General features: G+C 50.0%; 7 protein-coding genes across 7 annotated transcripts; 3 read left to right on the top strand and 4 right to left on the bottom strand.

The window, feature by feature from the left end:
• Window positions 1-2,187: 2,187 nt before the first annotated feature.
• Window positions 2,188-5,210, top strand: MGYG_02481 (priB protein; the record flags this gene model as incomplete). The annotated part of the gene is made up of 6 exons (XM_003174905.1): window positions 2,188-2,357; window positions 2,500-2,973; window positions 3,067-3,507; window positions 3,585-3,865; window positions 3,935-4,188; window positions 4,245-5,210. 6 exons carry the CDS (start codon window positions 2,188-2,190, stop codon window positions 5,208-5,210), a joined length of 2,586 nt encoding a protein of 861 aa, XP_003174953.1.
• Window positions 5,211-6,960: 1,750 nt separating this feature from the next.
• Window positions 6,961-9,055, top strand: MGYG_02480 (H(+)-myo-inositol cotransporter; the record flags this gene model as incomplete). The annotated part of the gene is made up of 3 exons (XM_003174904.1): window positions 6,961-7,420; window positions 7,478-8,235; window positions 8,312-9,055. The coding sequence occupies 3 exons, from the start codon at window positions 6,961-6,963 to the stop codon at window positions 9,053-9,055; spliced, it is 1,962 nt and encodes a 653-aa protein (XP_003174952.1).
• A 578-nt stretch (window positions 9,056-9,633) lies between these two features.
• On the top strand, window positions 9,634-10,824 carry MGYG_02479 (hypothetical protein; the record flags this gene model as incomplete). Its single annotated transcript, XM_003174903.1, has 1 exon — window positions 9,634-10,824. One exon carries the CDS (start codon window positions 9,634-9,636, stop codon window positions 10,822-10,824), a length of 1,191 nt encoding a protein of 396 aa, XP_003174951.1.
• Window positions 10,825-11,176: 352 nt separating this feature from the next.
• Window positions 11,177-12,497, bottom strand: MGYG_02478 (hypothetical protein; the record flags this gene model as incomplete). The annotated part of the gene is made up of 2 exons (XM_003174902.1): window positions 11,177-11,971; window positions 12,069-12,497. 2 exons carry the CDS (start codon window positions 12,495-12,497, stop codon window positions 11,177-11,179), a joined length of 1,224 nt encoding a protein of 407 aa, XP_003174950.1.
• A 586-nt stretch (window positions 12,498-13,083) lies between these two features.
• Window positions 13,084-15,365, bottom strand: MGYG_02477 (cell division control protein 4; the record flags this gene model as incomplete). Its single annotated transcript, XM_003174901.1, has 4 exons — window positions 13,084-13,266; window positions 13,337-14,048; window positions 14,112-14,746; window positions 14,814-15,365. 4 exons carry the CDS (start codon window positions 15,363-15,365, stop codon window positions 13,084-13,086), a joined length of 2,082 nt encoding a protein of 693 aa, XP_003174949.1.
• A 1,084-nt stretch (window positions 15,366-16,449) lies between these two features.
• MGYG_02476 (zinc transporter SLC39A9) lies at window positions 16,450-17,898 on the bottom strand (the record flags this gene model as incomplete). The annotated part of the gene is made up of 3 exons (XM_003174900.1): window positions 16,450-16,633; window positions 16,741-17,775; window positions 17,849-17,898. The coding sequence occupies 3 exons, from the start codon at window positions 17,896-17,898 to the stop codon at window positions 16,450-16,452; spliced, it is 1,269 nt and encodes a 422-aa protein (XP_003174948.1).
• Window positions 17,899-18,526: 628 nt separating this feature from the next.
• Window positions 18,527-20,723, bottom strand: MGYG_02475 (uridine permease; the record flags this gene model as incomplete). Its single annotated transcript, XM_003174899.1, has 5 exons — window positions 18,527-18,808; window positions 18,876-19,165; window positions 19,235-19,801; window positions 20,019-20,424; window positions 20,700-20,723. The coding sequence occupies 5 exons, from the start codon at window positions 20,721-20,723 to the stop codon at window positions 18,527-18,529; spliced, it is 1,569 nt and encodes a 522-aa protein (XP_003174947.1).
• Window positions 20,724-20,933: the final 210 nt, after the last annotated feature.

Genomic DNA, 20,933 nt, shown 5'->3' with positions numbered 1-20,933 from the left:
GACTATTATACCCTGAAGGAGAACAGAGCCAGGGCAGGGCAACAGTTGATCGGCACCGTCGAGCTCTTCTTGTACTGAGTAGTAGCAAAATTCGGCTGAATTTGGCTTAAAATATGGCTACTGTTACAAATGTTGTCAACTAGCAGTCGCAGGTAGTGGTTCCGGCTACTGCATTACAGTACTCAGCCAACTTGGCTACAGGACGGCTTGAAGCCGTTGGTTATATAGAAGAGCCAGATGATGAAATGCACTCTTACTACTGCTACCTCGCTGCCAGCACTTATTATATAAATTGGGACCCGCGAACGTCAAGCCCAACGAAGGATTGGGTGCTTGACAGCGGCACTGCGTAAACGATATCGCGTGGGCCACCTTTTGTACCTGCCATCATTCATTATTGGCCTCACGCTAAAATTAGCTACATGCCAAGCATATAAGCGGCGCCTATTGTAATAGCCGCGAACTTGGCTTCCTTGGCCAACAGACTCTTGGTGTGACGCTTAGTAATTTATCATGTGACTATGATTTACACGTGACTATTTCACCCCTTTCGTCCCTTTTAGGCAAAAAACAACCTCGAACGAAGTCTTGGTGACGTTTTGTTCGCGTATTGATAAACATTTGACAAAACAATGCCGCGACAGACTTGCTGGGATGATGCGGATTGCGTTCTTCTTGTTCTCTTGGTCAGGATTTGATCTGCCTCTTGGCCGGAAAATTCCCGAGTAGCAGATATAGATATACGAGAAGCTGGAAATCACGCCGCACAGGGGTGCCACACACATTCGCTGCTTTTCACAAATAATTATATGGACGAAGAGGTACGAAATGCCCACTGAGTTGAATTACGCCACTCTAAGAGCCCTTCTCTAGGCCTGACCAAGATGGCAATGATACTTTTGATCCTCCAACCTTCAGACAGATGTTTGTGTTATAATATCTAACTAAATCCAGGGGTCAGCCCGTAACCACCCCCGTCATCGACAAGGGACGGAGCCGATTTGCCTGCACCTGCACGCTCCAGACAGACTTCAAACGTGAGGTTGCACTGTCCCATGGCGTCAGTCAAGCACCAGTGATCACTCGCTCGTCAGGGAATAGACAAAATCTCAAAATGATGGCTATACTTTGGGCGGGCCCGGCCAGGCCGGTACGAGACAATGCTTGACCGTGTGCGCTGGATAACTAGTCTGCGTTTCAGAACGCCAACAAATAAATGGCATCGCACATTGCCCCTGCTGGCCCCGTTCTGTTAAATGCAATGCTACTCTGACTTGGGTAGTCATACCCACTCCTACACTCCTCCATGTTCTCCCCTAGTATCCAGCGATGCGGCGGCATCCTCTAACCCGCCAAGCCGAGCCGGGCTATGAGGCTGGGTTAGGCAGTTGGGCTGCTGCTGCACCCCCAGGGCCCCCGCGGAGCACCCCAGGCTTTGCTGGGGCTTCCTGGGGCTTCCCAGGACAACCCTAGGCACCTTGACCTTCGCCTAGCCGACGAAGGCCGCTAGAACAGAAGTACGCGGCCCCAACCGAGAAAGATGAGCGTGTTTAATTTAGGCACTCTGTCGACGGATAACATAATTCCTGACCAATGCTGGAAATTGTTTGGCTGCCATCAATTCACACCCCGGCCCATCATGTGAGCTGATTCCTGGTCGATGCCTTTATATCTGCGGAGAGTGCCATGCGACGCTCCCTCGCCTTGGTCACCCTAACTGTCGTATCGCACTGGCCTTGCTGAGCGACATCTCATCAAACGTGGATGCGACACTCTCTGTCGTCTGGACAATCGGCTTCGACAGCGTATAAAACCAACACCACGGAGCCCTAGGCATCTTTTGCTGCACGTCTAAGTATACTCCGCATTTAAAAATATACTTATCACAACCGTGGAGATCCGGGGCGCTCGTATCCATAACTATTCCAGAACGGCCAGTCACCGTCGTCTTTTACACGTTTTCCAACGGCCCAGCAAGAAAAAGGCGGACGGTTCCCCAACTACGAGCATTTCTTTTCGACCAGCAAAATATATTCTCTCAGTTCGACAACGGTCGTGGGAGGAGGGAGGGTAATAAACCCGTTTTTTCTATGGGAGGATGGCGAATAAAAGGGCCAGGTGAACAGAAGAATTTTTGGCCTGATAGATTTCAATATCCTCCGCATCTGTCTTTCCTGGGCGGCCACCATGGTTTCCGGTAATCCGTCCGCGACCGCGACCGCGGCATGCACGCCATGCCGCACCGTGAAGATGAAATGTACGCGAGATCCAGACTCGGCATCCTGCAATCGCTGCAAGCGCAAATCGTTAAGCTGTTTCTACGAATCTCATCGGCGCGGTCGCAAACCGGGCACAAAGTGAGTGTTATCTTGACTCCTGCTTTTGAGAGTTCGATTTTTCGCCTTCAACTGCGATTGATGGTGCGCATTGTTCTTTTTAATTTGCCGAGTCGAAAGAACAAGCAAAGTGCTAACCGGTGTAATAACACTAACTATCCAGGCTGCGGCCCAAAGCTGAACGTTTAAAAGCTGCTGGACTCCCTGCCTTGCTCTCGAGCGCACCGCCACAAGACAGCAGCCCTGCCGTTACGCCAGAAGGAATTGTCGGATCCTCAATAGACACACGCTCACCAAAACGAATAAAGTCGGACACCAGCTTCAGTTCCCCAGATCTACCCGATAAACCAATACAACCTGCCATAACCTCCGATAACCCACTGCCTACGAAGCTGGCTTCTATAGCACAATTAACACACCCTCTTTCGGACAGCCTTGCGCCGTTCGCTTTGCTGAAAAAGTCTTCCACACCAGGAAACTTCTCCATTGCAAATATCTTGAATGCCGAAAATGAAAGCCAGGCTGAGGAGCCGTCCCACTGGAAAGACTGCCTGGCAGACGATGCCCCCATCGACCAGAACGATCCGGTACTTCAGAATTTGATCAATCTTCCTATAGCCCAAGGCCTTTTTGATAGGTATGCTCCTTGTCTTCTCTTTTTCCCCTCCCATGTAAGCCTCGATGTAGTGGATGCAGTTGAGACCTAACACAAGCGTACGGATGGATACAGTTTCTTCAAGTACATGAACCCATTCATATGCCAGTTTGACCCCGTCCTCCACACAGTACGATATGTTCGAAACCGGTCGCCGTTCCTTTTCACCGCCCTCCTTACTGTCGCGGCAAAAGTTTTCTGTCCAGCGCTATATGTCAAACTTCGCGAACATAGCGAGAAGTTGCTTCACAATATCATGGGCTCAGGCGAGAAATCCCTCGAGGTAATCCAAGGCGTCTGTCTTTTGACACACTGGAAGGAATCCAACGACACACGCGCTTGGATGTTTATCGGATATGCCATTAGGGGAGCTTTAGAATTAGGCTTGAATAAACTTAAGCCGTCTATTCTAGATAAACCAATGCAACTTGTTTCTGGCTTCGAGGAGGAAATGGAGCTACGGGAACAACGCAGCAAGGAGCGCACCTGGCTCGTCTTGTTCATCTATGATAGGAGGTACGTAAATATCCCTCCTGTGTCCAACGCTCCCCTCCGTCCTTTGTGTCGCCATGCTAAGTATGTCGCATATATAGTCTAAGTCTTCAGCTAGGAATGCCCTCAATGATTAGCATGGACCCTCTAATCCGAAACGTACAAAATTGGCACCAGCATGCATATGCCACCCCAGGAATTGATGAGATGGTCACGGCTCTGACACAGCTACGCATCATCGGCTTCGAGCTCCTAGATCTCTTCTGGCTTGATCCCCTCCATACATCACCAGATTTCATGAAGAAGGACGAGTTCATCCTTCGGCTGTGCAACGATGAATTAGATAGGTGGGAGGCTCGATGGCATTTGGTCATAGATGAAGGTGAGATTCATTTCATGCTGCCTCCTTTCTACTGCATGAAAAAAACATAACAGCTAACAGATAGTGAAGCCGACGCCACTCTAACCCAGCGATTCCTTGTTCGATTTTATGGACATCATCTGAGGCTATTGCTTCATTCGTTTCAACTGCAATTATCCATTGCCAATGGGTCTGCTTCCAAACCTGCGCTATGGGTTTGCTACGCAAGCTCTTTGGAGATGGTTCGGCTAATTATAGATCGCCTTGGGACAACTTCTTATCTATATTATTGCCAGGATTCGATTCATGTGATGGTTGCATACGCGGCTGTTGCTATTGTAAAGGTTGGTGAAGGTTATATTTCGTAATATGTTTGGCTTTGCTCACTATTCTGCCTTAGATCCTCCTATCCTTCCCCGGAGAACTTCCAGGCGAGGCGGAGAATAAAGTCCTCGACTACATACTGGAAGCAAGCGAATACTTTAGTCGGCAATCGCCTACAGACAACACCAGTTGTCACTACCAGGGCCAGTTCCTGGCAAATGTGGTTTCACAGTACCGAACCTCCAGGGATTTGCCTGCATCTTCTGTGAAACGACCGGCTTCGAAAGAGCTCTGTGATCTGATGCAGCAAACTACAAGCGGTGCAGATGCCAAAACGCAAGTAAATCTCTCACCGATAGCTGTGCCGCCACTTCACCAAACGCCCCTTCCGTCGCCCTTTCAACCCCACCACCACCAGCAGCAGCACCAGCAGGACGGAGTCAGCCAGCCACAGCAGTCGCAACAGCAGCATCTCACACCTCTTAACCACCATCTCCAGGTCACATCGCATCTTCAAAATGATTTATTTTCGTCCTCAAACACTCCACCGCCGATACCCATGCATATGCCGTTAAACGACCCACTGCATAACCCGCATCACGACCAGCAAACCCTCCCCCTGATCCACCCTGATCATAATCAGCAACTACTTGCATGTGCACGGCCGCTGCTCCCGCCATCCAACATCGAGTGCACTATCAGCGGGTCCATAAACAGCGGCATTATGAGCTCGGGGAGGATATTTGCTTCCCCAAGTCTTCACCCATCGTCGACCCACCAGGCCAACAACAATAACACCAGCACTATGATGGGTAGCGGTGGGACAGCACCTGCATCAGGGATACCGGTGACTTCAAGTTCTGGCCCTGCTGGAAACGCTCCTAACAACAGCGATAGCAATGACGGCTACGACAACTACACGCCTACCAATGCTCAGAATGTCACTCCGTTCAGCAATACCGGAACGTGGGAGAATCTATTTGCCCATGCTGGGTTTAATATCAACGGTGGAGCATTCCTGCCAAACCCCGGAAGTTCCTGAGGCGATTGATGCATGCATATACGATATCTCTCTCGAACCTGACCGACATATACTTCTTATTTTTCTTGCACACTTTTTACCCCCTAATCTTCCTTGCAGTTTTGATAACAACTGTGAATATTCTCCCCGGCCCCCTTTACACTTTTTTTGTATATAGTTATGTAAATACGCCTTCGAGATGGACATAGAGAACCGTCTCTTGCAGAGACAGAGGACATTCGTTACTAATATTATATTGATTTTCTTCTCCATGCACGGTATGTTCACCTTGCATTGGATGCCTGCTATTTATATACCATTTAGTCCCGCGTCCCACTGCCGTATCGTAATATAAAATAATAATAATAACAATAATATAATATAGTACCATATTAAATCTTATATGGGGCACATTTTTTCTTCCCGCCGTTGAAGATCCCTGTTGATGACCTGTGTTAGCGGAGGGTTATCTTGTCGTCTTCCATCTCTCACGGCGGCTTTCCAATCTTAACCTCCATTAATATCAGACATGGTATCCCAACCACGGCACCAACAACCACACAATCAGCGATAGCTATGCGTGACATGTTGAACTGCAGGGTTCATTATCCACCTGCCCTATCAGCCCTGACGCCTGAATTTGACAGAGTTCAGCTTTGTAGCCTCGCCAGGCTGATGGGTGCTGCTCAGCCTCCGCCAGAGTGTACAACTATGCACGTCAACAACGGTGTAGCTGCTTGACTGGCCTATAACCACCGATACTTCAGGGCTGATAGTTCGATATGAATACGATGATATATGTGTTACATCATGATGGGTGCTCTCAAAATGGCATTTTCTCGCGCTCTTCAGGCTGCGGTTGGTTATATATACGGCTTTGATATCTGATTTTCTTTCGACTGCTACGGAGTACATAACATCCATCTAGGGTTATTATTAACTATTCTCCCAGATTGCTCTCGTCGATCAAAGAAACGAGACGAGACCGCCAGTAGTGGCTCCTATACCCTCTTACATCCAGCACAGCCAGCGTGACCGGTTTTCTTTCACCTCCTCGTCGCCGGTTCTGGCATCGCCCGAGAATTAGCATCTTGTATATCCTTTGTTCAACCATCCAACTCTTCACCACCGTCGAACACTAAAAGAAAACCACGCATGAGTAAATAAGAACAAGGGAAACGGACGGGAAGAAAAGCAAAGAGGATAGGGAAAATCTGGGGCCAAAAGCCCAGGTCTATTTGTTCGGCATTTGGAGACTATTACCCCTTGCGCCCTGCTGTGGTGTCTCATCGTCCAACCAGATCAATATCGACACAACTGCCGGTCAGGAGCTGGTTTTGCCGGAAAGAGAGTAATTGAATACGCCTCATTCGCCAACCGAGCTCGCTCATCTATGGCCAGTTGGTCAGGGACCTGATACCGCATTTGATGATAATAACCCGATTCTTTGGGTGCTGAAGTAGATTGGGAGACCAGGGTGTATATATAGCCTTTCTAAAAAGGCCTTCCAGTACCCTGGAGATAGGCCACTATCAAATCTGTTTCCTATTTATGCGCCTTCTTTTCCCCTTTATCTTTCAACGGTGTTGAATACCTTGTTATTTGGCATTACCTCGATCATTCTAGCTGCACGCAAACTTATCATTTCTGGGGAATAGATAGCACTCTAATGGGGTTGTCATCTGTCTGATAACGGTAGACCTAGTGTTTGTTTCTATCTACCATACCTTATCTAGCGGCACGCGTGGCATCCTTAGAGGCAGCCGAAACGATGATACCCCGCGAGATCATCGGATCTACTTCTAGTCGTTCGTCCGATGAGCTGCAGAGTGCCAACACAAAAGGGTCAGCGACGACAGTATCAGACCATCACACCGAGCGGCTCAACTCCTTTACCTCGAGGAGAGAATCATTAACAGCAGCCGAACGGGCGAGGCGCAATTTGAACGCAAAGCTCGCCAATCCTCTGGCTGGACTTAGTCATGCAACCCTGAGAAACAGAGGGGGTCGGTACGCTCGGAAGTATCAAATTGGAGATGATGATGATATTCGCGCATTTGAACTGGGTGCTGTCCTAGCTCAAGATCCGGAGCAATTTGAAAAGGTTGAAGGACTAACGAAGGAGGAGTTGGACGTCCTGCGAGGGGAATTCACGAATCGTTGGTCACAGCCAAAGGAGATGTACCTGGTTATCATACTGTGTTCGATATCCGCCGCTGTTCAGGGAATGGGTAAGTTCCTAACACTTATTATGGAAAGGTTGCCTCTGACATCTGGTTATTAAACAGACGAAACGGTTGTCAACGGCGCTCAAATATTCTACAAACCACAGTTCGGCATCGATGACGACGATTTTAGATCAACATGGCTTGCTGGGCTGATAAATGCTGCACCATACCTATGCTGCGCCTTGATCGGGTGTTGGTTGACGGTGCCCTTTAACCACTGGTTTGGTCGACGAGGAACGATTTTCATCACCTGCTGCTTTTCCACGTTGGCTTGCTTCTGGCAAGGCTTCGTCAATACGTGGTGGCATATGTTCATCGCGCGCTTCGCACTAGGCTTCGGCATTGGCCCTAAATCCGCAACAGTCCCCATATATGCGGCTGAGACCAGCCCACCTGCCATTCGAGGTGCTTTGGTAATGCAGTGGCAGATGTGGACTGCATTTGGTATCATGATGGGGTATGCTTCGGATCTCATATTCTTCAATGTCCCAGATATCCCCAACGTTACTGGTTTAGGCTGGCGATTAATGATGGGATCAGCCATGTTTCCCGCTATCATAGTCTGCTGTATGGTTTTTATCTGCCCAGAGTCACCTCGCTGGTATATGAGCAAGGGAGCTCATCACAAAGCGTATCAATCAATGTGCCGACTTCGATTCAACAAGGTCCAAGCTGCGCGTGACCTATTCTATATGCACACGTTGCTCGAAGCGGAATCGACGATGAAACTCGGCCAGCCAAAGATCTTGGAACTCATCACTGTCCCACGGAACAGAAGGGCATTGGTTGCATCCGAAATTGTGATGTTCATGCAGCAGGTGCGTATACGATGCATGCAACTCCTGCCCCTTTCGGGGCTACGTGCGCGGTACTGACGTCATTTTTCATGCATAGTTCTGCGGTGTTAATGTGATCGCATACTATTCCTCCGAAGTTTTCCTACAGGCAGGGTACTCGGAACTGTCCGCCCTTGCCGCATCTCTCGGCTTCGGGGTAATTAACTGGCTCTTTGCCATCCCTGCCATTTACACGATTGATACGTTTGGTCGACGAAACCTTCTTCTCGTCACATTCCCATTGATGGGGCTCTTCCTGCTCCTCACAGGCTTTGCGTTTTGGATTCCAGATCATACTGCGCAAACAGGCTGTGTTGCACTGGGTATATACCTTTTTGGCATTGTATATTCTCCTGGAGAAGGGCCAGTGCCGTTCACTTACTCCGCGGAGGCATACCCACTATATGTACGATCATACGGCATGGCACTAGCAACTGCAACGACATGGTTCTTCAACTTTACCTTAGCAATAACATGGCCCAGCCTATTACGGGCATTCACCCCGCAAGGCGCATTTGGATGGTATGCAGCCTGGAATCTAATTGGGTTCGTCCTCATATTGCTCTTCATGCCCGAAACTAAGGGTAAGACCCTTGAAGAGCTGGATCAGGTTTTCTCTGTCCCTACGACAGTACACGCACGTTGGGCATTGAAACAGATCGTGTATATTTTCCGGAAGTATGTTCTGAGACAGAAAGGGTTGAAAGAAGCTCAATTGTATGAAAAGCCGGAGGGCAAACCAATATCACAATCTATGGAGGAACGAGTGGTGGGGTCGTCACAATTTTTCGGACTCCGATGAATATCATGCGACGGCTAGTTTATATATTCTCTTATGTGGTAGGCTCATTTTCTTGGGATGGGAGGACTGGGTATAAATATCCACTGGCAGGCTGGAGCGTTTGTTTGGAGAATTGGCGTTGCAAATATGGATGTTGCTTGCTGGAGAAATTTTTTTATGTATAATGATAAACGTGAACCCGAGGCTATTTATTTCAAATTGAACATAAACACCTATAAAAAAATGGGCTGGACTTGATACGATATTTTGAAGTATCATGAAACTACGAAAGTTTTGGTCAAGTGCTTATATAATAATATACCACGTGATTATTTGACAAATGCGGCTAGTATAGATATATCTTGGCGTGACAGCGGCTACGCGTCTAAATATACGTTTTTAAGACTAGCGTAGAAGTAGATCATTGACGTTAATTAGCGTTACAACGTGGGTTAAGCGCGATATAGATTGTATGACGAAAGAGGAAGGACAAACGACCACCAACAACTTGTGTATTCATCAGTTTATCAATATTTTTGCCACCAAAGTCTCTTGTACCGCGTTATTAATTACTTTTATTTCTCTCAAATAAGGGTGATATGGAACCAGAACACCTACCTAGCTGCCTCGAGCTAGAGACGAAGATCCACGAATGCCTCGAGCAGCGACGACGCGTCTACCACCATAAGCTAGCCATCACAGTCAGATGGGAGGATGACAAAACAAATGCGATAGAGGATTTCTCTCATTTCAAAGAGTTTGCTACAACACTGGGTATCAAAGATGTGCATGAGTGCCGGATTTCGGGGACGGACATCGTCCCAAGCATATATGTTGAGGAGGCGCTGGCAAGCTATATGAAGAGTGGATTTGAAGCTCAACAAAACGGATCGTACCTTGTTATCATTCACTATGCTGGCTGTGGAGACACTGATCCAGAACGTGGTCAATTTTTCTGCCCTACCGAAGGCTCTCGGCGCCGGTTCTACCTTCGATCCCTCCTACACCATGTCTCTACCTTCGCCGAAATCGATGGGCCGGCTGTTGACCTTGTTTTGATCATTGATTCAAGTTATTTTGCAACTACTCTTCCAGCTATCCAGCCAAAGTCGAGCCAAACAATAGAACTCCTTGCCGCCGTTGCTAGTGACGAGAATGGATTTCCTAAAAGATCAGCTGCTACCACCAACACATTCACTTCAAGGATAGCTAAAGTCCTAGCTCAATGGAAAGAAAATTGTCTAAGAGATATGAATTTCGCTACCCTACTCGCTGTGGCACAAGAAGATGAGGCCATACTCCGCCCCGTGCATAAGTTCCTTGCTGGGCGTTTACCTGTCAAGACTGGCATTCCCCCATACGAGAATAATCTACCAATATGTTATCGTGAGCCCCGGCCGGAACCGGTTCCCGGACAGAGGGATGTCCTTATGGCTTGCAGCGTGGTTGATGGCACAGGCTTAGTTAATGTAAGAAGGCTGAGTCAATGGGTAGAGAGCCTCGATCCGTGTATTGGCGTGCACGTTGACAGGGTATATAAGTGCGTTGGCAACATTGACTCGATTGGCATGCTCTTACGAGTGCCATTCCACGTCTTCTGCACGTTAGAGCCTCTGCCTAAAGTCAAAATGATTACTCGAAAACTTCTTCGGTATCAAGGCTACATGCCAATCCGCTCTCCACTTTCAGATGCGGTGGAAGTTGGTCCTGAAGCTCCTACGTCAGGTTCAACAACACCGATCAACACTCCGGATGAAACTAGCTGTTATGATGATAGTTGTGGCAGTTAAGATTATCAATCATTCCTTTCACCCTGTACAATATCGTATTCTCATAACATTTCCATTCCTAGCTGGTCGAGCTGGAGCTATTGAAAGAAATGCTTAAACAGTATCCCACTGTTCATTAAGGTAGAACAAAGTGATAGTCTGACCCACGCCGTAGTTGCAAATGCTAGGAAACCGAAGACACCGATAAGGAGTGAAATAGTTAGGTGTCGTGGATCCTCACGTTGAATAGTCCCGTCCAAAAAAAAAAAAGATACAACCATACGTAAACAAGATAAACATGTCCCAGGCCCTAGCCGAGTATATTAAAACAAGACAAATAAAAACGAGTAAATAAAAGAAAAAGAACAAGCCTTTAGACGCCGTTTTCCTTCTCAAGTCTTTCTCCGAATTCCCGCTTCTTAGTTGGGTCTAGAGCATCCCACTCCTTGACCAAGGCACGGTCAATATCCTCGTCCGTAACTCTCTGGCCATAGGACCGGACTAGTGCTTCGGCTACACTGGCTCTCTTGTGATTAGTGAAGGCGTCAAAAGCAGATACGTATCGATGAGGGGGCTCTCGTCCCGAGTTAGCCGGGGGGAAACTGCTGAGTTCGCTGGCGGATGGATTCGCACTACTGGTATGGTGGTGATCAACCTGCATGATTTGTGAGTCAGTTGGCCGATAAAATGGTGTATGTTGTTGGGTAGTTGGAGCTGGATTATTGTTTTGATGAAATGAGGCTGATCTGGGAGGAGATTTAGTCGGGATATAGGTGTTCATAGTGACTGGTAGGTGTCCAGGGCGATTATGGTAATATTCAGTAGCACCAGGGCGTCCTGGTATATATGGAGGATTATAGAGGGAATACCCTGGAACTGAGTGAGGAGAAAGATGAGGATAAGGTATAGGAGTATGCCTGGGAGTATGGGGAAGAAGAGGACCACGACAACACGAGGTTGCCATAGGCTGTGGAGGCGGAAGGATAGGGGGTTGATGTCGTGAGGATGTTGGAGATATGAACAATGGATAATATGAAATAGGAAAGGCTGAGCTAACTGAGTCCGTGTTGTTATTACTATGGCCGGCGTCGTTGGTATTGATGTTATCACCGGAGGGCCTCTCGTCACTCTTGCGATTTCGTTTCGGTCGTAGCGGACGTTCCTGTGGCTGGCGCATCCACGCAGCATCGTCAGTAACTGCTTAAAGAAGCTAAACGCCTTCTCTAACGGGCCATTCTGCCAGGTGGAATGCGGCCGTCTCTTACTGTAGGCGGATGGTGACCAGAGCTACCATCACTCTCCTCGCCCAACGCATCCAGGTCCTCTCCAGTTCGTTTCTGTCCGCTTCTCGAGCGCTCTTCGTCAAGCAGATGGCCAGACTCCTTCACCAGTGCCATTGCACGCCCCGTAACCTCTGATTCAACCTGTCTGCCGCTCCCATCGGCCATGCCCATGAGAACAGAGAGCCGTTCCAGCATCATGCACGACTCCAGGCGCATCTTCTGTATATATCTGATTCCCTGCGCGTTCCGCAAACGCATCGCGTCATTATGAGCTTCGACTTCGTTCAACCTTTTCTTCAGCGCGATACATTTTCGCTTGTAGGCTGCTTCGATGCTGGGAGGGTTCGGGTGTGGCGCCATCGACGCGTTCTGTGAGTTAGTATGGGCGTTGGAATCCGGCTCGCTGGCCATTATCGCATTCGTAGCTGGTATCAATGTGTATAGGCGGAGGATAGAGGGCGTCTCGGTGCTGTTTAGATGCCTTTTGTAGGCTGTTCGGCCGTGGCGTTGAACTGGGAGCAGACCGCCGTAGAAGGATGCTGAGCAGGGTCCAGGATATCAATGAGCTCGCAAGCAGGCTGAAGTCGACCTCGCAGTGCTAAGCAGAAGATACAACCGACTGGCCTGGCGGTGCGCGGCTGGCGATGCGAGTGTCGACGCGAAGATGCTGCTTGTTGCTGGCAAAAATCGTTGATGTTGAAAGTCGAGCTTGTGGCGCAAATCTTGAATTTCGCTATCAAAGCAACTAAACACCTAACCAAACAACTACGACCACTAAGGAGATACAAGGAGAATGGTTGTATTGTGCATTTACAGCATAATCCAAGCTAAGAATATATATTTCCCATCTCTAGGTGACATGTTCAGACTCGATGGTGATGACGGCGGCGGTGATGACGATGATGATGATGGGTATATGAAATGATAACCAAGGACAAACAGGAGGGAAAGCTATCTATGAAATGACAGAAAAGAAAGAAGCAGAAACAATCCAGTTTCAGCTACATCCGCTCATTTTTAGGTCCTGCATCTCGTACTCCATCATATGAGGCGTCTCTGTTTCGGAGGAGACGGACTCTGCCGTTGATATGGAGGCCGTCGATGCCTCGAGCGTTGTGTCCGGGCTGGGACAGGGGGACCTGTCCATGTATGTGTCGTCTGGAGGAGAAAAGGACCATACCTAGAGACAGTTAGATGGATGTATAGATGATAGAAAGGGAGATTTAGCTGATCGACAGCGGCGGACTCACCTCCATGGTCGTCTTCCCAGCGCGGGTGGCGAGGATGACGGCCTTTTCGGCCTCAAACGCAATACGCCAGATGGTGTCGGCGGGCTGGCTCAGCTCCCGCACCTGCTGGCCGGTCTTGAGATCCCAGGTCTTGACTCGCCCGTCACTACCGCCACTGACGATCCGGTTATCGTCAAACTGCAGGCTGGTGATGCTGTTGTCGTGGGCTGCCAGGCGGTGGATCGGGGTCATACGCTCCAGGGACCAGACACGGATGGATCCATCAGAGCCGCCAGTCACTAGAGTGTCTCCGCGAAGCTGTAGCTGGCCTACGAGAGAGGTGTGGCCTTGCAGGATGGCGTGGCACTGGCCCGTGTGAGGGTCCCAGATACGCACGCTGGTGTCGAGACTGCCGGTAGCTATGCGTTTGCCGTCAAAGGCGATGGCGTAGATCTGGCTGAAGTGGCCGGCGAGCGTCTTGAGACATTTGCCTCCTGAGATACTCCAGATTCTGGCCGTGGTGTCGTAGCTCCCGGAGACGACCAGGTCGCCGTGGATCTCGAGACACCGTACGCTGGCCTGGTGGCCGACGAGGATGTTCTTGCATACGCCCGTGGCTAGATCCCATATGCGGAGAGTCGTATCTCGCGAGCCGGAGATGGCGGTCGTCTTATTCGACATCTTCAAGCAGCGGACGGTAGAAGTGTGCCCGCGCAGCTTATGAATACTCTCACTAGGTAACCGTTAGAGAATGGGGGCTTCTTTTGTACCGGAGTTTGAATATCAGTAGACTCACCCTGTAGCCATGTTCCAGACACGAACGTCTCGATCGCATCCTCCGCTGACAAGCAGGTCGTCCCACGGCACCATGGCCCAGACGCCTATCATATGTCCCTGGAGGACCCTCTGGTGCTCGCCCTCGGTATTGAATATATGTATCTTTGCGTTGTCCAGTGCAACGACTATATACTTGGGGGTCAGATGCAGACTGGTCACCACTCCCTGGTCGGTGGTGATATTCTTCGTCACGACGCTGCCGCCTTTCCTCCACGCCGCCTCGATCATATACTTATGTTTGAAATGCGAGCGGTAGGAGGTCGTCTTCGCCCGAGTCTTGCGGATCCGGCTTCTGCTCGAGGACTCTGCTAGCGGAGCAAAGACTTTCATGTCTTCTGGTAGTATCTGCGGTTGTGGCGGACATGACGATTCGGATTCCATGTCCGTGTCCATGGAGGATAGAGGCTGTCTGGAAGGAGAGAGGGTAGAGGAAGGGCTGATGGGACTATCGAGGAGGTCTTCGGATACTCTTCTGTAAGCATGTTTCTCACAGAGGATCTTCCATGTCAGCTCATCGTTGAGCAGTTCGTGCCAGCGAGTCGACACCTGGGACGCCCTGGACAGCGTTTTGGGGTCATCTACAAACGAAAGCACCTATTTCAAAGTTAGTCATCGGTTGAACCGGGGGACCCAAGTACCAGGAAGCAGGTGTGAATCTCACCCGCAGACATAGCTCGTTCGGCAGGGTCTCGAAGGGATCCTTCTTCAGCCGCGGGCTCACAAAATGATGCACAAAGCTGAGCAGCTGGCTATCACACAAGTTCAGCATCTCTGCCAGAAACCTCTGCTTCTCCGCCTGGCCGAGCACGCTGAAATGCGACCTTGCATCTCGCAAGAAGGTATCTTCATCTTCACCGGCGCTCTGCCAGCTGGGCACCCGCTGGTGCGGCGTTGGACTGGGCGCAGGAGTAGGAGGAGACGCAGGAGCTGACGGGTGTAGGTTGTGTAGAGTCGGACGAGCCTTGCTGGGCGTAGAGAGAGGTTTTGTTCGAGAAGCCGAGCTGGGTCGCATAGTTCCCGAGTGTCTTCGTACGGTCGAACGAGGTGGATGATGGCTTTTGCTGGTGGTGCTATTGTTGTTGCTATTGCTGTTGCCGCTGCCGCTGCCGCTTCCGCCACTGCTGAAATCCCCTTGCGGTGTCAGATCGTCTGTTTCTATCATAGAGACAGGTCGCCGGTTGCCCAAGCTGCTTGATCCAGGTCTAGGGAACATCTGGAGGTGGCTATATATATGTGTCGTAGGTCGTCAGTAGAACGGGGGTGAATATGTCATGCGCAGAGAGCCCTCTGGAGCCGACGCAGGAGTGTTTCTCGAAACGACTTCAGATCAGGGTGGAATAAGCAGAATCCTTTCCAGCAGCCAGACCTGCCGACATGCCCGGGGCTTCTCAAATGGGCGATAACTCGGTGTATAGGCGTAGGAGGAGGATGAGTGGCGGAAATGTGACCTCAGGAGCTCAACCAGCGACTTTTCAGACGGAAGAAAGGGCCGGGATAGGTTTGGATGGACGGTCTGTCGGCCAGTGTTTTTGTAATTATTCGATCGTATCTCGACAAGACGCAGAACGAGCAGCGGGATCTGATAGCGGGTTCGAGGTTGGTCAGTTCGTCAGTCCGTCAAAGAGAAGTTTCCGTTCAGGCTCTGGGTGGCTTGGGGTTGGTTTTTCTGGTGATCGCGGTGGCGCTGGGGGGCTGTAGATGAAGCAGATGTACCGGGACAAGGCCTTTGGATGTATCAACCCAGCCCAGCCAGGCCCAGCGCTTAGGGCAGAGACGGTCAGACGGGCAGTCTGGCACCGTCTAGTCCTGTAGTCCCTCTAGGTAGTCCTCTAGTCCTCTATCGAGTGGCTGGCTACTTGTCTATCCAGCGACTGCAGTTATCTCGTGGCGCTACGAGGCCGGTCCCAGCATGCGGGCGATCCTGGAGGTACGACAGAGCTATACATCCAGCCTCAGGGGCCCCTGGTTTGATGTCTCTCTTCTCTCTCCCTGCAGGAAGCGAAGACTTTTTAGCCGATCGATCAGCTGGCCTGGATAAAATATTCTCGTCACATGGCGGTTTGTTTTATATATATACAAGTAGCAATAAGGTGGAGTTGATAATGTGTATAGTCTGTCCCTCTATGAGTGTCATTCGTCGTGAGAAGTATATCCAGTGAAAAAAGATGTAGGAAAAGTTGTATCTAGATGCTGATTAGGTGTTGGTAGATGTTGCTTTTTTTGTTTTGGCCGGTGATGAAGAAGTCGTAGTTGGTGTGATGGTTGATAGTAGGGAAAGAGAAATACAGGTCAGGGGCTCAGTGGGCATGGCCGATTTGCAGGAACAGCGGCATCACCATCCCAACGACAGACGCAACGAGGTCTCTCATCGACTGCTTTGGCCGTTGCGGTGGGTCCCGCCCATCGACGTAGCCGTTTGCATGAGACTCTCGACGGGCTGGCTCGAGAGGATTCTCCTGCATCGTATGCATGGCAACATACCTGCATGCGCCGGTCAGTCAAAACATGTCGTCACCACCACCGTCATAATCCCCTGGGAAATCCTTCTTCTTCTTCTTTTTTTTTTAAGGGCGGAGTGCATGACTTACAAGAATGTGCCGGCGGAGAATAGTAGGAGCATGCCTGTCCTCCACCGGTTGCTCTGCTCGTCACTGGCATGGCCGGCCAGGATGGTATGCGCAACAACCCAGGTCAACATCGCTCCGACTGGCGCAGCAAGACTGAACACCAGCAGATGTGCCCTGGCACTCTTGGTTGTATGGCCCTGCTTGAGCAAGACGGACGTCAGGCCAAAAGATGCAGGGGCCTTATGCACCATGATCGCCACAAAGATGATCAGGCTCAGGCTCATGTTGGACGTGGATGCTCCCAGTGCAATGCCGTCTGCCGCCGCATGTATCACCAGTCCGGCCGTCGTAGCCATACCTTCACTGCTGCCGCCGCCGGATCGTGTGCTGCTACCGCTGGCTCGTGCAGGCGATATGCCTCGCCCTATACCTGATCCAAGGTTATCCAGCGAGATATGGTATGGCCTCTGCTGCTGTTTGGAAGACGCAGACGCATATTGCGGCAGCTTGTCGACCAGGTACATTAGCACAAAGCCGCTGATCAGACCAACCCCGATCCAAGCATGTGGTCCGCTCTCTTCTTCATGCCCATGCTCCTCATCGTGATGTCCAGCCGGCTTCTCCTTGTTCCCTTCTTGCTGCTTACTCCCCTTCTCCCCCTTGCCATCACTACTCTCTCCATCTGTAGGTGCATTGGGCTGTGGCTGGTTGGCTTCAGGAGCAGCCTCCTCTCGACCAGACAGCCGCCAGTCCGCTTCACTCTTGATACTATGCCCGTCCATAGACCATGGAACAGACACCACTTCCGCCCCGTGGTTCCATCGAACTTCAACGCCATGTCCTAGCACATCCCTCTTTCGATGTCCATGTCCATGCCCAACCTCGTTTCCATGCTGACTCGGTTTCACACGAGAGCTGTATAACGTCTCGACTCCCTCGGGGATAATCACAATCAACGACGTGCCTACTAACAATCCCATTCCCAGCGCAGATATAAGCCGAAGCTGCGACGAGGACAGAGAAAAGGTCAATGGCAATGACCCAACGATAAAAGACCTATCTCAGCACCCATAAAAAGCCATCAGTAAACGCCCTTGCTGTCCTTCCAAGAGGGAATATCGGGACTCACGCTGCTCCCATAAGGAGACTTAGGCACACGAGCGTAAAAAGCCCGTCCATGGCTTCGGAGTCGTCTGGTTTCTTGCTCGATGCGTTTCCAAACTGTATATCTGATTGAAATAATGAGAGTAATCCTGTCTAGACGTTCTCATTCCATTATGAACCGCCGTTCGCTCCCGGCATTAACTCGTATATAATAGTTATAGTTGCTGCACAAGGTATGGGATTTGATAGATGTGGCTAACTTGCGCCTCGGCGAGTTTGAAGGAAGGGCTTGCGCTGGCCAAAAGCGGCTCCAGAGCTAGTAGAAAGAGGGGGTGATACAGCAGTAAAAATACAGATATAAGAACAAAGTCAACAGTGAATTAATATATCTACAATAAAATAGGAATATCAAAGTAATTTTTGGTCGTTTTTTGATGTTTTTTAATGTTTTTTTGATGATTTCATCGCCTTTTTGGCCGACAGTCACGTGAATATAGTTAAATTACATAAGCCTCAGGTACAGTCACGTGGATAAAACTTAAATATAAAAATAAAAATAAAAATAATAAATAAATATATATACAGAGTAATAAAAATGAAAATACGAAATCGTTAAATATCAAAAGATGAAGGAAAATACACAAACTGTTCATAAGCAAAGGAAGCCGTTAGGAAAACCGTCAAGAAGAGCAAGAGACCAACTCTATGCATCCGATAGAACCTTGTTCTCAGCAAGAGGTTCCTCTTTGTCGAGGCTATCTCGGTAATCCCGTATCAACTCGGCAGGTGAAGCAGCAGTTGAGACATACTGCTGCAGCTTCTTGTCGGGAACAAGCAGATGTAGCCCGCTATATACGAACGCGCTGATGAGGAAGCCCACCAGGAAACAGAGCTGGTAGATACGAGTGAAGCCGATAGGGACGTGGACATCCATGTTGACCGTTGCAATAAAGCCGGGCAGGGATGGAACGGTTCCGCATATCCACTGGAAACGAAACAGTTAATTTTAACATGCGGCAAGCAGGCGTTTGAGGATATATTGGAGTTCTTACTGCGATGAAAGCACGCCAGTTGAAGCCGTGGCTGAACCAGTAGATGCTGGTACGGTTACCGGTGTACAGGTCTTCGACCTTGAGCTTATGTTTGTGAACGATGAACCAGGCCGAGATCATGAGGCCCGTCATTGGGCCCAGGAAGACGGCATAGCTGCTCAGGACACTGAGGAAGATGGTGGCTGTGGAGACGAGTTTCCATGGGTTACAGGCTATGGAGAGGGCGATGGTGATGTATGCGCCACGCCGGATGTTGATGTATTTGGGGAATGTCGCCGCGAGGTCAAAGCCTAGTTTTTCACAGGTAAATTAGCATTTTTGACGAGTGGCTTGGGGTGGCTAACAGTCTTGGGACATACCTCCAGAGAGAGCGTTTCCGGGGATGTTGACGCCGATCTGGGAGATGACAAGAGAACCGCCAGCGAAGAAGGCAGCAGCTCTCGATCTGGATCCACCGTGATCGATGATAGCTCCCATGAGAGAGGGCAGATCCCAGTGTGCTTCACCGAATCTCTCCTGTGTAGCGGCCGTGACCAGCACGCCGATGACAGAGCAAATGATACTGGAGAGCGGGAAGCTGATGACCTGCCCGAGGATAGCGTCTCTGGGCTTCCTTGCAAACCTAGCATAGTCGTTTTGGTTAAGGATGCCAGCGGATATGGCGCCGATGGTGCTGATAATACCAAACACGACAAGCCAGCCGGCATCTTTGACGGGCTCCCCCGAGCCACCGCCTGAGATGGTGTCGCCAAACCCTTTGGGACCCATGGTGGTCAACGCCCAGATGAGCAGGACGAATTCAAAGACGGTGATGACGGAGGCGGAGATGTAGAAGAACATGCGCAGGTTGTATGGGCGGATGTATGCTACCGGTAGGGAGATGACCATGAAGACGATGTAGCTGACGAACTGTGCAGTAGTTATCCCTGTTGACGGGGAGAGATGGTTTGGTATACGCTGCTCGAGGGAAGGCCATATTGCCTTTAGACAGACGTAGATGCACTCTCCTCCGATATAGGCTTGGAAGCCGTACCTAGTTTGGTTAACCGACGTTCCTCATAAATCTGACTATAACTACTCACCATACTGTAGCAGAATATTAGCAGGTCCATTTACTTGATACGGGGGAAAGAGAGAACACACCTATGGACAGGAAGATGCGGTTCCAGATGACAAACTGGCTACCGTACATGCCCCATACATATCTGTTGACGACCGGGAAGCCGAGATGATAGTACGCACCCGGCAGCGAGTTGAGCACAACAAAGAGCGTCGCCAGTAGGTTGCCGATGATGATGGCGATGATGGCCTGCCACCAGTGCAAGCCGAGGGCAATCAGCGAGCTGCCCGTCATGTACGTGGAGATATTGGAATTGATAAGCACCCAGTAGGTGGTGAACGTCCAGGCCGACCATGTCCTCCGCCCAGCCTCGATGGGTTTGATGTCAAAATTGATCCAGGGGTCCGGCAGCGTGCCTCCTTCATGCTCGATCTCCAACTTCTTCAGTATCTTGTTCATAATTCTGATTCGTCCTCGGCCCAATCGCAGCTGTAATTGTAGTCAGCGTCGTAAGTCTCATCTCAAGCGCAGATAAAACTGCTGGATCCCGTGCAGTTTATGTATGACAGACAACTAGCTGTACGACTCAAGCCGGGCATTGACTCTGTCCGGCTTATCTCTGGCCACCCCACGTAACTAGTTAATGCCCTGAAGGGGAGAAACGAGAATATTATGACCATGGGTTCTCATTCTGGCCCTCGGCTAGACATGGTCCTCGCCGCAGGAGGGTAAAGATATTCGCTGTGCAGGCCGGCGTAACTAACCTGCCGGCGAACTTCTTCAGACATCACACTGTCAGCTTAGTTACTTGACTGGCTGCCCCTTAACTAGTTAAGCTATAAGAGCTCAACTTAACCAAAGCTTCGAGCCGGGATCTTGACGTCTTTCACCCAAAGCCGTTGAGATAGACTTCGTCCGTTCTTCTGCCCCGGAAAGCAACCGTCTCGCTGGGCCTAGTAGCTCTCCTACCTGTGGACCGCCGGGCTTAAACTAGCTGA

This window comes from Nannizzia gypsea, genomic scaffold (genome assembly GCF_000150975.2).
Source record: "Nannizzia gypsea CBS 118893 supercont1.2 genomic scaffold, whole genome shotgun sequence".
Lineage (NCBI taxonomy): Eukaryota > Fungi > Ascomycota > Eurotiomycetes > Onygenales > Arthrodermataceae > Nannizzia > Nannizzia gypsea.
Note: the sequence above shows the minus strand (reverse complement) of the source record. Positions and strands in the feature narration are given on the sequence as shown.